This window comes from Cygnus atratus, chromosome 1, assembly GCF_013377495.2.
Source record: "Cygnus atratus isolate AKBS03 ecotype Queensland, Australia chromosome 1, CAtr_DNAZoo_HiC_assembly, whole genome shotgun sequence".
NCBI classification, from domain to species: Eukaryota; Metazoa; Chordata; class Aves; order Anseriformes; family Anatidae; genus Cygnus; species Cygnus atratus.
The window spans coordinates 68,949,719-68,961,592 of NC_066362.1; the positions used below are offsets into that span (position 1 = coordinate 68,949,719).

Below are 11,874 nucleotides of genomic sequence, written 5' to 3' on the forward strand. Positions count from 1 at the left end.
TATATACTAGGCTAAACTTAGCCGTCTATGTGAACAAGATAAAGTTGTACAAGCACTGGAAGAGAAGCTTCAACAGCTACACAAGGAGAAAGTAGGACAATTGTATTTATTACCTAAAGTGGATGTTATTTTACATGCTTATTATCAGAACAATGATAACTGAAATAAAATGAAAATCAGCAAAATGATGCAGAACATTAAAAATAATTCTTTTTATTATAATAGTACACGCTTGAGCAAGCTTTGCTATCAGCAAGTCAGGAAATAGAAATGAATGCAGATAATCCAGCAGCCATACAAAATGTAGTCTTACAGAGAGATGACTTGCAGAACGGACTGCTGGGCACTTGTCGAGAAGTATCGCGAGCTACTGCAGTAAGTAATACATTCTTGCCAGTTAAAACTCAATGACCTAATAAACAATTATCTTCGTATTCTTAATTGATTTGTCTCTAGTTATTTTTCATTACATTCCAACAAACCTCAGTTGTCTATTACTTGCATGTGTTTTTGTAAAAGCTGGAACTTTCACTCTATTCACCGAGTAGTCTTTCTTGAATTTTGCTTTTGCCAGGAATTGAGTGCATACTGACTCCAGTTGGTGCGGTATTTTCATTTTTATAATGTGTATTTCTTTACAGAAGAAGTAAATAAAACAAATAAGCTATTTCATGCGATAGTAAATAATGGAAAACATAGATTTTATCAGATATTCCATCAGATATGTAATTTATTTTAAGTGAAAAAATAACTACATAATGAAAAGAAGAAAAGATAATACTGTCATGGTCTGTCTTTATAGTGGTCCATTGTATTTCAAAGATATTCAAGTCATGCACTTTTGAAAACCTTAGAAGAAAGGAAAGGAGTTTCTATTTACTGTCCTTTTCCACTTCATGATGGTTTCTACATTGAGACAAGGCAAAGAATCATTTTTGCTTACTTGTGTATATTCAAAAAAGCATTTCAGCATCAAGTTACAGTGGTTTGTTGTGGTGAACTTGATATGATGTAGGCCCTGAAATACTGTTTTTTGTCTGAACTATGTTGTAAAAGGGATTGGTTGGATGAGGGAAATGGAAGCAGAGAAGGGAAAATCTTCTTTCTAAAGGAAATATTCAAAATACTCCCCTCATCACTTTTTTAATTTATGCTAAATTGAGTAAATTGCTTGATCCAGGCTTAGTAAGGGGGATGGTAAACCTGGCCTGTAGGTTTCTTTTTGCATTTTCTTCCTTCTGGTGTTGCAGTTTCACAGATGTAAATAGTGACGTATTAGCAAGCCTGGGGTATTCACTGGTGTTTTCCAAATTGAGTTTTATATCACATTACTTTCTGTATGAGCTCCCTGTCATGCTGTTTATCCTTTCCGGGCCCTGGTTTAAGATCGTTATGGTACTGTGCGGTGTAACAATGGCTTATGAAATGATGAGATTTCTGGTCATGACTCTAACCTGGTATTTGTACTCAGCACTGTCGTCGACTCTGTACTTCGGAAACCATATCTCGGAAACTATTAACAATTACACCTATTGCCTTTTTTTTGTCAGGGAGTCAATCTCTGGAGGGGACAGGGGAAGATGTTTTTTCCTACTTGTTCACTCTCACTTCCTCCTTCACCACCCTCTTATCCTCCGAGCTAGTTACGATACTTCTCCAAGATGTTGAATATCCTTGGGATACTCAGACCAGCATGTTCTTGTTATGTCTCCTGAATGCGCTTCAGGTTTTGTTTAAGGTTAAACAACTACTTAGGAATCTCATCCGGAGATCTGTCTTGAGGCGGGATAGTTGCAAGTGGCAGGGAGTGTGGGAGGATATGGGCAGGTTTCTAGAGCAGTGGGCACCTCCAGTGTTTTGGACATTCACCCCTGAGCAACTGCAAAATCCTAAAAAACTGGTAGAATGCTTGAAAAAAGGGTGTCATGACTCTGGCAGTTCCAAAGTGACACAAATCACTGTAGCGTGCTGGGGTCTGGCTTGTGCCTATCCAGCTGCAATTGATGCTACTATCAACCTAGTGACAGACCCTGTGGCCGCTCCAAGTCCTGTGACAGGCCCAATAGCCACTCCAACCCCTACGATGGACCCCATAGCCAGGGTCCAACCTTACAGGCAGGGTTGGATGACTTACAGTTGTCTTGCATAATAAATTGCATATACATGCACGTGCCTTGCGCTACTATCTTTTTATTATTCTATGTGATAAAATAGAGAAATTTGCATCCATTGTTGTGGGTTTTCTGACCTTGTGGAAGGACAACTTAAGACACGCATGCCTGCTAACTGTAACAGCATATTCTGAAGATTTCACCCTGGCCTATTTTTTAGTTTGTGAATAGACAAAATGCTGTTTGTATTTCGTTCAGTATCATCAGAAAATGTAAAAGCTGTTCAAACACGACATTCTCTAAAATTACATGATACTTATTGCCAATATCTATGAGTTAATTCCTGAAGTTTCATGACATTGAATGAATAAAAAAAAAGTCTTTTTTTTTTTTACTTGAATATGCATATTCAATTCTTTTCTTTTGTTATATACTTAGGAACTGGAAAGAGCTTGGAGAGAATATGATAAACTGGAGTATGATGTAACAGTAACGAGGAACCATATGCAGGAGCAACTTGATCGTCTTGGAGAAATTCAGGTGTGGCATTTGAAGAAATTCAGGTCTTAAAGATGCATTTAAGTCATTTTCGTTTTCTGTGGTTTTGTTTAAAAACTGTGCACAAATGGGGGGGGAAAAAAGGAGAATGTGTGGTGTATTAGCAAAGTATAAAAAGAAATTAAAAGTTCTGAGGGGGTCTTCAGCTTTTCCTATATTTTGAAGCTATGGCGTTAGTTTTCCTGTGTGTCTCCTCTTCCTGTTTCAGTGATCATGTCCCAAGCAGGGAATTTTTCTCAGACCTTAATTGCTATGGCAGTCATATTAAATGTTCATACAAATTCCTTCTTTTAAGTGAATATTCTAAAACGTAATTAAATCATTCTATCAAAATAAATAAAAAAAATACTTTAGGTATTCAGTTGTTAAATATCAGAACTCTTCATATGCATCTTATTTGTTGCTTGTGCTATACTCTGGAGGATTGGCCAATTAGTATAAGTTCTGAATTTCTAAGGAAATTGTTCTGTGACACAAACACGTGTGTGTGTATGTATCTGAAATAGGCGGATGGGTGTGGTTCATGCTGTGAGGTATTAAAGGCCCTTTGCTCTAGGGATTGATTTTGTATGCAGTAATGAAAGAGAGATTAGAAGGAAACTCAAAGAGCTGAGAAATTTGGTTATGCAGCCCAACGCACGTGTAACCACAAATGCAAATAAGCCTACATTTTATATGTTAGCCTGCAAGCACCATGTTCGTCTCCAACTATTTCAGGATTGGAACCGACGATTCCTTTTCTTTTGTTGTGTGCAGGTCTCCTATGCAAAGTTGGGTTTGATTTTCTTTGTAAAGAGTAAATGTCATTCTGTTAAATGGAGTTTCAACTGGCAAATTACTATCAAAATAAGACTCATTGTGTTTTATAAATGACTTAATCTTGCAGCTTTTTTCTGACAATATTTGAATATTACCTTTTAATTGGAGAGTGTCATTATTGCATTTTATTTTTGTTCATTGGGAAAGGATATGCGGTATAGTCAAAAGAAATAAAAGCTTTCCTTTCCCCTCTTTTCACTTGCAGTGTATTCTAATTTGTCACTTAAATATGCTCTTTCTTTACTGGCAGACTGAGTCAGCAGGGATACAGCGTGCTCAGATTCAGAAGGAGCTATGGAGAATTCAGGATGTCATGGAAGGTTTAAGTAAACATAAACAGCAAAGAAGCTCTTCAGATGGAGGTAAACTGGTTGTTTTTAACTCTTAGGAAGTGAGATTGGATCGTATTCTATATGCATTTTTGTAAGATAAACATATTTGTTTTTGTATGTTTGAATAATGGCACAATTGCTGAGGATGATGAAGTAATCAGATGTTTTAAGTTGATGATTTGTGTATTTGTTTGATAGCAACAGATTATACTTTTTTATACTGTTTTATAAGCTATTTATTGAAAACAATTTTTCTCTTTCCTCCTACTCTCTGCCCCCCAAACAGGCATCATGGGATCAAGGACATTTTCAGCTATTAAATATAAAAATGAGGTATGGTTTTATCATATTTACAATTTCAGCATCACTGTATTTCTAATATACATATGATAAAAATGAACATCATTTGAACTGTTTTTAAGGTATGAAGTATGTATTCAGTATGTTTCTTTGAAAATATTGCAATTTGAATTAGTTTAAAGACTGATAGCTAGTAATTCTGACACTTTCATTTGTTATTTGTCTTTATATTCTCGCCAGTATTTCTCTTTTCCATTTTTCACCTTTTCCTCTCCCTAGGCTCTTATCCTAGAAATATAAACCCTGATTTTTGGATTTGCTTTTTGTCCCCACCACACTTTTCATGGGAATAAATACGTTGCTTTATATGTCCATTCACCTATTGAGCCTGGTTTTCAGATGGCCAGAGCACCCACAAGAGCAGCTGAAATTGTGGAAGCTCCCAAATGTTTAGTTCCTCTGAAAGTCTGGCTAGAAGTAACAGTTTTAAAGGGACATTGTCATGGTTGTCAAAAGTATGTGAAAATATATATCCGGCTTTTAGAACTTTTTGAAAGACTCATGTATATACAAATCCTTAAAAAGATGAAGAATTTAATTTTTCAAATGATGATTCAGCATTCATACATGTCCAACAGAAAGTGTAGGTAACAGAATTGAATACCTTCATAAGCTGAATACTGAAGCTGTTGATGTATTTCAATGTACATGGTAGTAATTAATAAATAAAAAATTCTGTCTTGGCTTTTCTTTTAGTGTGACATTGTCCCTTTAATTCCAAAATCTATAGCTGGTGTAGCTATGGTAATATATTTTTTTTAATTTTTAAGTTAAAAATAATTGTAACAGGTGTGCACATCTAAATAAGGTGACTATTCTACAATCTTTAGGAAGAGGAAGTAGTCCCACCTCGTCCTCCACTCCCTCGGTCCTATGACTTTACAGAGCATCCTCCCATAATCCCCCCTCTGCCCAGTGATAGCAGCTCCTTGCTCTGTTATAGCAGGGGCCCAGTACATCTGCCAGAAGAAAAGAAGATTCATCAAGTTCAAGGATATCAGAGAAATGGATCTCACTGTGTAAGTGGCTTAAACTGCCACGTTGTTCTTGAAGCATTTCCCCTTCCTTTGCACAGCCACAAATTTCATTTTGCCATCTGGCTACTTTTGCATTTGTTTTTACTTTTTGCTACTTGGTTTTACTTATAGCTCCATCATTTACTTTTCATATTTTTCTGTCATATATTCTGTGTATATTAAAAAAAAAAAAGTCTTAAGACTTAAATATGTGCATTTCGTATCTGAGTAAATTTCAGAAAATCACATTTTTCTACTCATGAGTTTTTATGAAAACTCTAGCCTCAGAATCAGGTTTTGCTGAAGCCTTGTACAGTTTTTTTCCAGATCATTTCAATAAAAAAAAAGGCCCTTCATATTTTTATGGCAGTTTTTCTGTGATTTCTGAAAGTCTGTAAATGTTACTCAAATTAATTACAAAGGAATACTGCTGCAATAGCAGTTGAACAATGAACTATTGTCCTGAAGTGAGCAGTCTCATCGCAAAATAACTGTTTTGAGTCTTAAGACGTAAATGCTTGTACAAAAATACCAGTTTATTTACCTCATAACTTGTCATTCTTCAGGGTCCTGATTATAGGCTTTATAAGAGTGAACCAGAGTTAACTACTGTAGCTGAAGTGGATGAATCTAATGGTGAAGAAAAAATAGAACAAATGTCAGAATCAGAATCTACAGCTAAAGGTTTGTCCCCAGGAGTGTTGTTTGTGACCTTTCTGCCTTTTTCACAAGGAATACAAAGCTTTAACTGCTACAGAAGCTATTTCATCCTTTGTATTTTTGTAGCCTGTCCATTTCTTAATATGATGAAACAACTTCCACAATAAAATAATTATATGACGAGAAAGATTTCAGTCAATTACACCACAGAAAAATCAAACATTATACTCACCAACAACCCTGAAATCCTTATTGACACCATGTCTAATCACATCACTCACATTCCCCACACACCATTCCCCTGAACAATTACCCATTTTATGTTCATGCCCTTGAACAATTATTCAGTTTCTGAATCAAGCTCCCAATGTTATGTCACTGGAACGTCCAAAAAGGCAGCACCAGAGAATTTTCAGACTCTCATAAGGCAGGGAAACAATGTCTTTTTCTTTTTTTTTAATCTTGTAATTGTTGAATTGCCTTTTGTCCTCTGATATAATAGGAATAATGATCATGACCTTGGAATGTACAGACAATAAAGGTCTTTGGAGTTGCTAAATACTTTAGATTCTTCTCTTCATCTAGCTTCCATAAAAGCTACTAATTGCTTGGTAGAGTCTTTTACCAGGAAGTGCTCCTCAATTCTGTTTGTTAAAACACACAGAATAGTTTGTTAAAGGTGACTCCAGGAAAAGCAGTTTGAGCACTACCCAAAAACCATATTAAGAGCTTTCAGAATACCTAAGCTTGCTCCTTTTTTTCCATAATGATCAATGTTTCCAGTGCCAGCAAGATCAATGGCTTTGGTTAGTTCAGCTAAGCGCATCCGTAGCAGGTTGGTGTAACAGTGTGAGAATTTAACCCAAGAACAATGATCATTTAAGGATATTACTTTCATCAGATCAGTTACACAGGCTTTTAAAACTAAAGGTAGTGTACATTTTGGGTGCAAAGCAATGTGAATGACCCTATGACAGATGATACAATTAAGCTTCTGTTTACCAGACTATTACTCAATTTAGTTTGAGTATGGTATTTGCTGAGGTATAATGTTCACTTAGAGTAGTTATTAAATCTCTTTTAACTTGGTAGTGAAAAATGCAAGATTTAGTGTGAGATTTACTAATCATCAGCCACCTAAATTGAAGTAGTTGCCTTTCTGACAACGTATGTAGGTTTTATTGACCTATAGTGTACCAGACTATTTATAGATATTTACAAGAAAAGGGAAGTTAATTTTAAAGACACTGCAAGAAAACCTACAGTGACTGTATAAAGCTAACTGGCAATTCTTGAGCACCCTAGTCTGCTGTCTATTTTTCAGTAGAACAGCCATCAGTAAGGGGAACCAATAATAGAAATTCTTCTAATATAAATAATATTTGGGGTTGGGGGAGAGAATAGCTGCAGTTGGTAGCAAGTAGATGGAGGCTATTTATCTTCATAAAAAACAGTGAAGTGGGTTTATCATAGCAGTGTTTTATCATCTGGTTCACACTTCTGAACATGTGAATTTTCTGATGGATATTTTCATGTTCTGTTTATTCACTTATAGTAACATGATGCAGTAGAAAAAATTAAACCATTCCTGTGGTGGTGTTGTTTTGTAGTGCATACGCCATTATAACCATGTGCTGTTTCAACAAACATTTTTATGCCATTCTATTTTAACAGTTTGTAAGCTGAAAAGGAAGCAAATTCAAAGACAGTTCATACCTGAAATTTTCTGTTCTTGTTGTGTTAAGAAGTGATGCTTAAATGATGTATTCAAAGTAGGAAACTAAGCATCCAAAATAGGAAACTAAGTAAATTTCAGAGGAAACTTTTAAAATGTTTTTCTAGTTTGTTGTGCTTGTTACTGTACTAGACACTCCTCATGTTTCTTCTGCCAGCCATTTCCCTCTCTTTTCAAGTGTCAATAATCTAAGAGAAAAGTTTTAATGGGGCTATGTAAAGTAACCCTTGCAGCTCTCTGCAAGCAAAGGAATATTTATGACCTGAGTGGCACATAAAGGTGACACAAAAGGAAAATGGACTTAAGCTGTGTTTTATCCTTTTCATGTGTAAAGGAGACCCAAACTGTTGTTTTATAGTTTGTGTTTTGAATAATGTGTTTGGCATTCAAATAACTGCAGACTACTTTGTCAGCCTATTGAACAATTTGGAAACACAGTTGAGCCTTCACTCAGTCAATATATCCCCTGAAATCTCTATGACTTCAGGAAAAATTAGGAGAAATAATTTGGCTATCAGAGAAGACACATCTATTATTTTAGGCAAAAACAGCAAGAAAGCATTTTTTTTTAATATTTGATTTCCTGCGTGTATCAAGCAGGAAAAATGAAGCATGTGTTATCGAACTACATGTATATATTTTGGTAGGTCTTAACTTCAGTTTTCTACTAGCTTAATTACATTTTGGCGAGGGTTCTCTAAGTAGAAAAACTCCAGTGGTGGGTTATTTTTAGGCGAGGCTGAATGTGTGGTGGACATCAGGACACAAAATATCCTCAGCTCCCAGCCAGACACAGCCTGGCTGCTGCAGTTCCCTGTCCCTAAGTACAATGAGCTGCAAGGCTGAGCACATGCTCCCTCCGTGCAAAAGCACACATAAACTGAACAGACATGGCTAACCACAACTGAACAACAGATTTGAGATCAGTACCATTGCAGGTACTGCATAAACAAAAACATCACTCAAAAAAAGTGGAGCAACGCAGATAGCATGACCCTGTTCTCACTTGCCAGCTGATGAGACTCGAAGCTTGTTAGCTGACCTTATACCCATATAGACATAAGCACATGTGCACACACCAGTGGGTCCCTCTCCAGGAGGTGGCCAGACCTGTGGTACCTCCAGCAGTCAACTCTGAGTTTCTCTAGTATCCACGTCTCAGACCTAAAATCTCTTGACACCTGGCTCCCACATCTTGTATCCTGCTTACTGCCTTAAGTTTGTCAGGATCTCACATAGACAACAGAGTCCTCCTGGATAGCAGGTCCAGACCTACGGCCTCTCTGGAAGCCAGCCTGCAGACCTTCAGCCTTTGCCATCTCTGGCCCCAGACCTGTGATCTCTCTATAGCTGTCTCCCACTCCTCTTACCCTACTGGCAAGCTAGCCTGGCTTGAAGGTGACTAGCATCTCTCGCGCACTCATACACAGAAGGGAAAGCCTACTCACGTGGAAAATACTTAGGAATAAAGTTTAATACGAGATAGGACAGATGTAATAATCAGGCACAGGGCTTGGTCAAACAAGCATACTGACAAACAGCTTGCTTGTGCAATGCTAACCGTTCCTATATCCCCCTCCTCTATATTATTCTGTGCCTATTCTTTCCCGTCTACCTTGCTCTCTCCTTTTCTCAGAATTAGTTTCTTCCCATGTGAAAAAGTTATTATGGGTGGGTTGTTTTTCATTAGTCCCACTTTGCTACTTTTAAAAATTTCAACGCTATTTCATAGGTAAGCTTTGCCTTAAATGGTTGTACTGATATGGTTACCTAGACACTGCTGGCCTTGCAAACTGTATTCCACATACAGTCCCAAATACTGCCTTCCAGTTATCTCTGAAGTCTGGCCATCTTTCACACAATTCCCCCTTAACCATCTGTGAAATCCAGCCACCACACACAGTGCTGTCCAACTTTTGTCAGTTTTTCACTGCTGTTTTCGTGTCCAGCAATTTCTCATGCCATGCACAGTAGTTTACTATGGACTTCTCAGCCTAACCTCATGCCTGGAGCTAGTCATCTGCCTGTGTACCTCAACTGGCATCAGAGTTCGGCATAAGTTTTAGTTTCCAAGGCTGACAAACAGTGTTCTAGAAAAGTGTTCTATTTTGGTGATGTTTTGTGTAGTGCTTAGCATATTGCTTTACTATTTCACAGGCTCACATTTTCCTGTGGGAGTTGTACCACCCAGAACCAAATCACCAACTCCAGAGTCTTCAACAATAGCATCCTATGTCACTTTAAGGAAGAATAAGAAGATAGATCTAAGAACGGTACTTTAAAATAAATTAAGTGTTGATGGATAGTGATGTGCTAATTTCTAAGTTTAATTTCTATAGTTACTTTAAAAGTTGTAGTTACCTTTTTAATTTCCTTTAGATAAAAATCACTGCGTTGTAAAGTAAGATATAATATACTAGGTTAATGGAGACAGCTGTAGAAAGAATGACAAAACTGCAAAGGTCATGTATGTTAAACTGCACAGAGATTTCATTACACTGAAGCTGGCAAAGAACTAAATGGTAGTGATAAATCTACTAAGCAACTGAAAACTGAAAGTCAGGCTTGAGCTGAAAGGACAAGAAGTATCTTAGACTAAAACTTTTGAAGGACAAATTTGGGTTCTGGAGAAACTTAGCAGCCTGTATATAATAAATGCCATGTTTTGTTTGTTATTACTAGAATGATCTGGGATAAAACTAAAGCAGACAGAAAATGAAGCGGTAAGTGAGTAATAAGCATGGAATTTCAGGTTAGAGAGTTCTTTAGTCGCTGGGCTGAAGACAGACATTTACATGTAGTTCAGGCAAAAGGGGGGAAAACTTTTGTAGCATGAACAGAAGAGGAGAAGTAGGAAGAATGGTGGAGGAGAGAAGGTGTCAACTGGAGAAAGAATTCACTTTTCAGAGTGAAATCAGTTATTATGAATGTACTGAATGCAGCCATTTGAAAAACAGTGAATTTCAGGAAAACAAGTAAAATTATTGTTATTTCAAGAGTAATGCAGTGCTTAGAACTATATATTTTAAGTGGTGCTAAATTTAGTTTGTTTCAGCCTGCACTCACCATTAAATATTGTCTAGCTGTACTTTTTTTTGGAATGAAAAGGTAGAAGTGAATATTAGATCAAGTGGGATAAATGTCCTTGATCATTAAATTTCAACTACGTTTCTGCCTCAATCAAGTAACCTGCGTTGCTTTGGTGTGTAATGTCTGGTAAGTTATTTCAGCTTCAGAGGAAGACTTGGAGAATGCATTTGCCCATTCTCTTGATGTTTATCATCAGTAACAATGTCACTGTTCAAAAAAGTGCATTCGAATGTTGGTGTTTATTAATCATTGATTCTTGTGCTTTCTTTGCATACATAGGAAGTCTTTACTTGCCCACTGTTCTTCTGCTTTTTAATTATTATTAGGTGACCTTTTCTGATACGCTAAACAGTTTAGAAGCTTGCTCTTCAAAAAAAAAAAAAATGTATATATTCTTCCATTTAAGGAAAGACCAAGAAGTGCAGTGGAGCAGTTGTGTCTTGCAGAAAGCACGCGTCCTCGAATGACTGTGGAGGAACAGATGGAAAGAATAAAAAGACACCAACAAGCTTGCCTGAGAGAAAAGAGAAAAGGACTAAATATTATTGGTGTTTCAGACCAGTCGCCTTCACAGAGTCTGTCTTTTGTAAGAGATAATCCATTCAAATCAGCACAGGTTGGTCCCAAGTTCTTCAAAACATTTAATGGGCTCAATAATAATAAATTAAAAAAAAAAAAAAAAAAAGAGGAGTAATTCTGGTTCCAAAGTCACGTGATACTATAGGTACCTGTCTATTTGAGATTGTTCATACAAAATGACAGTCACAATTCTCTGTCAGACATAAGAGAGAGAGATGACAATCTTCATGTTAATACCTAATGATAATAGAAGTCACCTTTCTTTTTGGAAAATAAGTAGTTCAAATCTACACGTTTGATTGTGCATTGCTATGTTTGTTAACAGTTATGTTTGTTGTCAAATTTTGCAAACAACATCAAATTGCAATCTCTGTGACTAAAAGCAATATCAGGGAGGATTGTGATTCATTTGATGTGTAAATTATGAAGATTCTCTGTCATGTAATATATTCAAACATCAGTAAAATGATTTATAAAACATTTCTAGATAGGCATGTTTATTTATAATGGTAGCTCTCTACTGTGCTATTACGCATTACCATATTTATAATGGTGCACTCTAGCTGTGGTTTTTGAACCCTTAAATACATAAAAATAAAACTCACTTTTGTTTT

The 11,874-nt window shown here is 36.5% G+C and overlaps 1 protein-coding gene across 5 annotated transcripts in view; it reads left to right on the forward strand.

The window, feature by feature from the left end:
* PLEKHA5 (pleckstrin homology domain containing A5) overlaps positions 1–11,874 on the forward strand; it is a 168,207-nt gene that overhangs the window by 146,396 nt on the left and 9,937 nt on the right. For 3 of the 5 annotated variants that reach the window (XM_035550794.1, XM_035550796.2, XM_050710483.1), the window contains 8 exons: positions 11–91; positions 226–375; positions 2,550–2,651; positions 3,739–3,850; positions 4,107–4,153; positions 5,763–5,880; positions 9,749–9,864; positions 11,088–11,297. In XM_035550794.1, coding sequence (XP_035406687.1) covers positions 11–91; positions 226–375; positions 2,550–2,651; positions 3,739–3,850; positions 4,107–4,153; positions 5,763–5,880; positions 9,749–9,864; positions 11,088–11,297 — 936 coding nt within the window. Of the gene's footprint in view, positions 1–10; positions 92–225; positions 376–2,549; positions 2,652–3,738; positions 3,851–4,106; positions 4,154–5,010; positions 5,200–5,762; positions 5,881–9,748; positions 9,865–11,087; positions 11,298–11,874 lie in introns of all 5 variants that reach the window. The other 2 variants (XM_035550795.2, XM_050710471.1) reach the window with 1 other exon arrangement.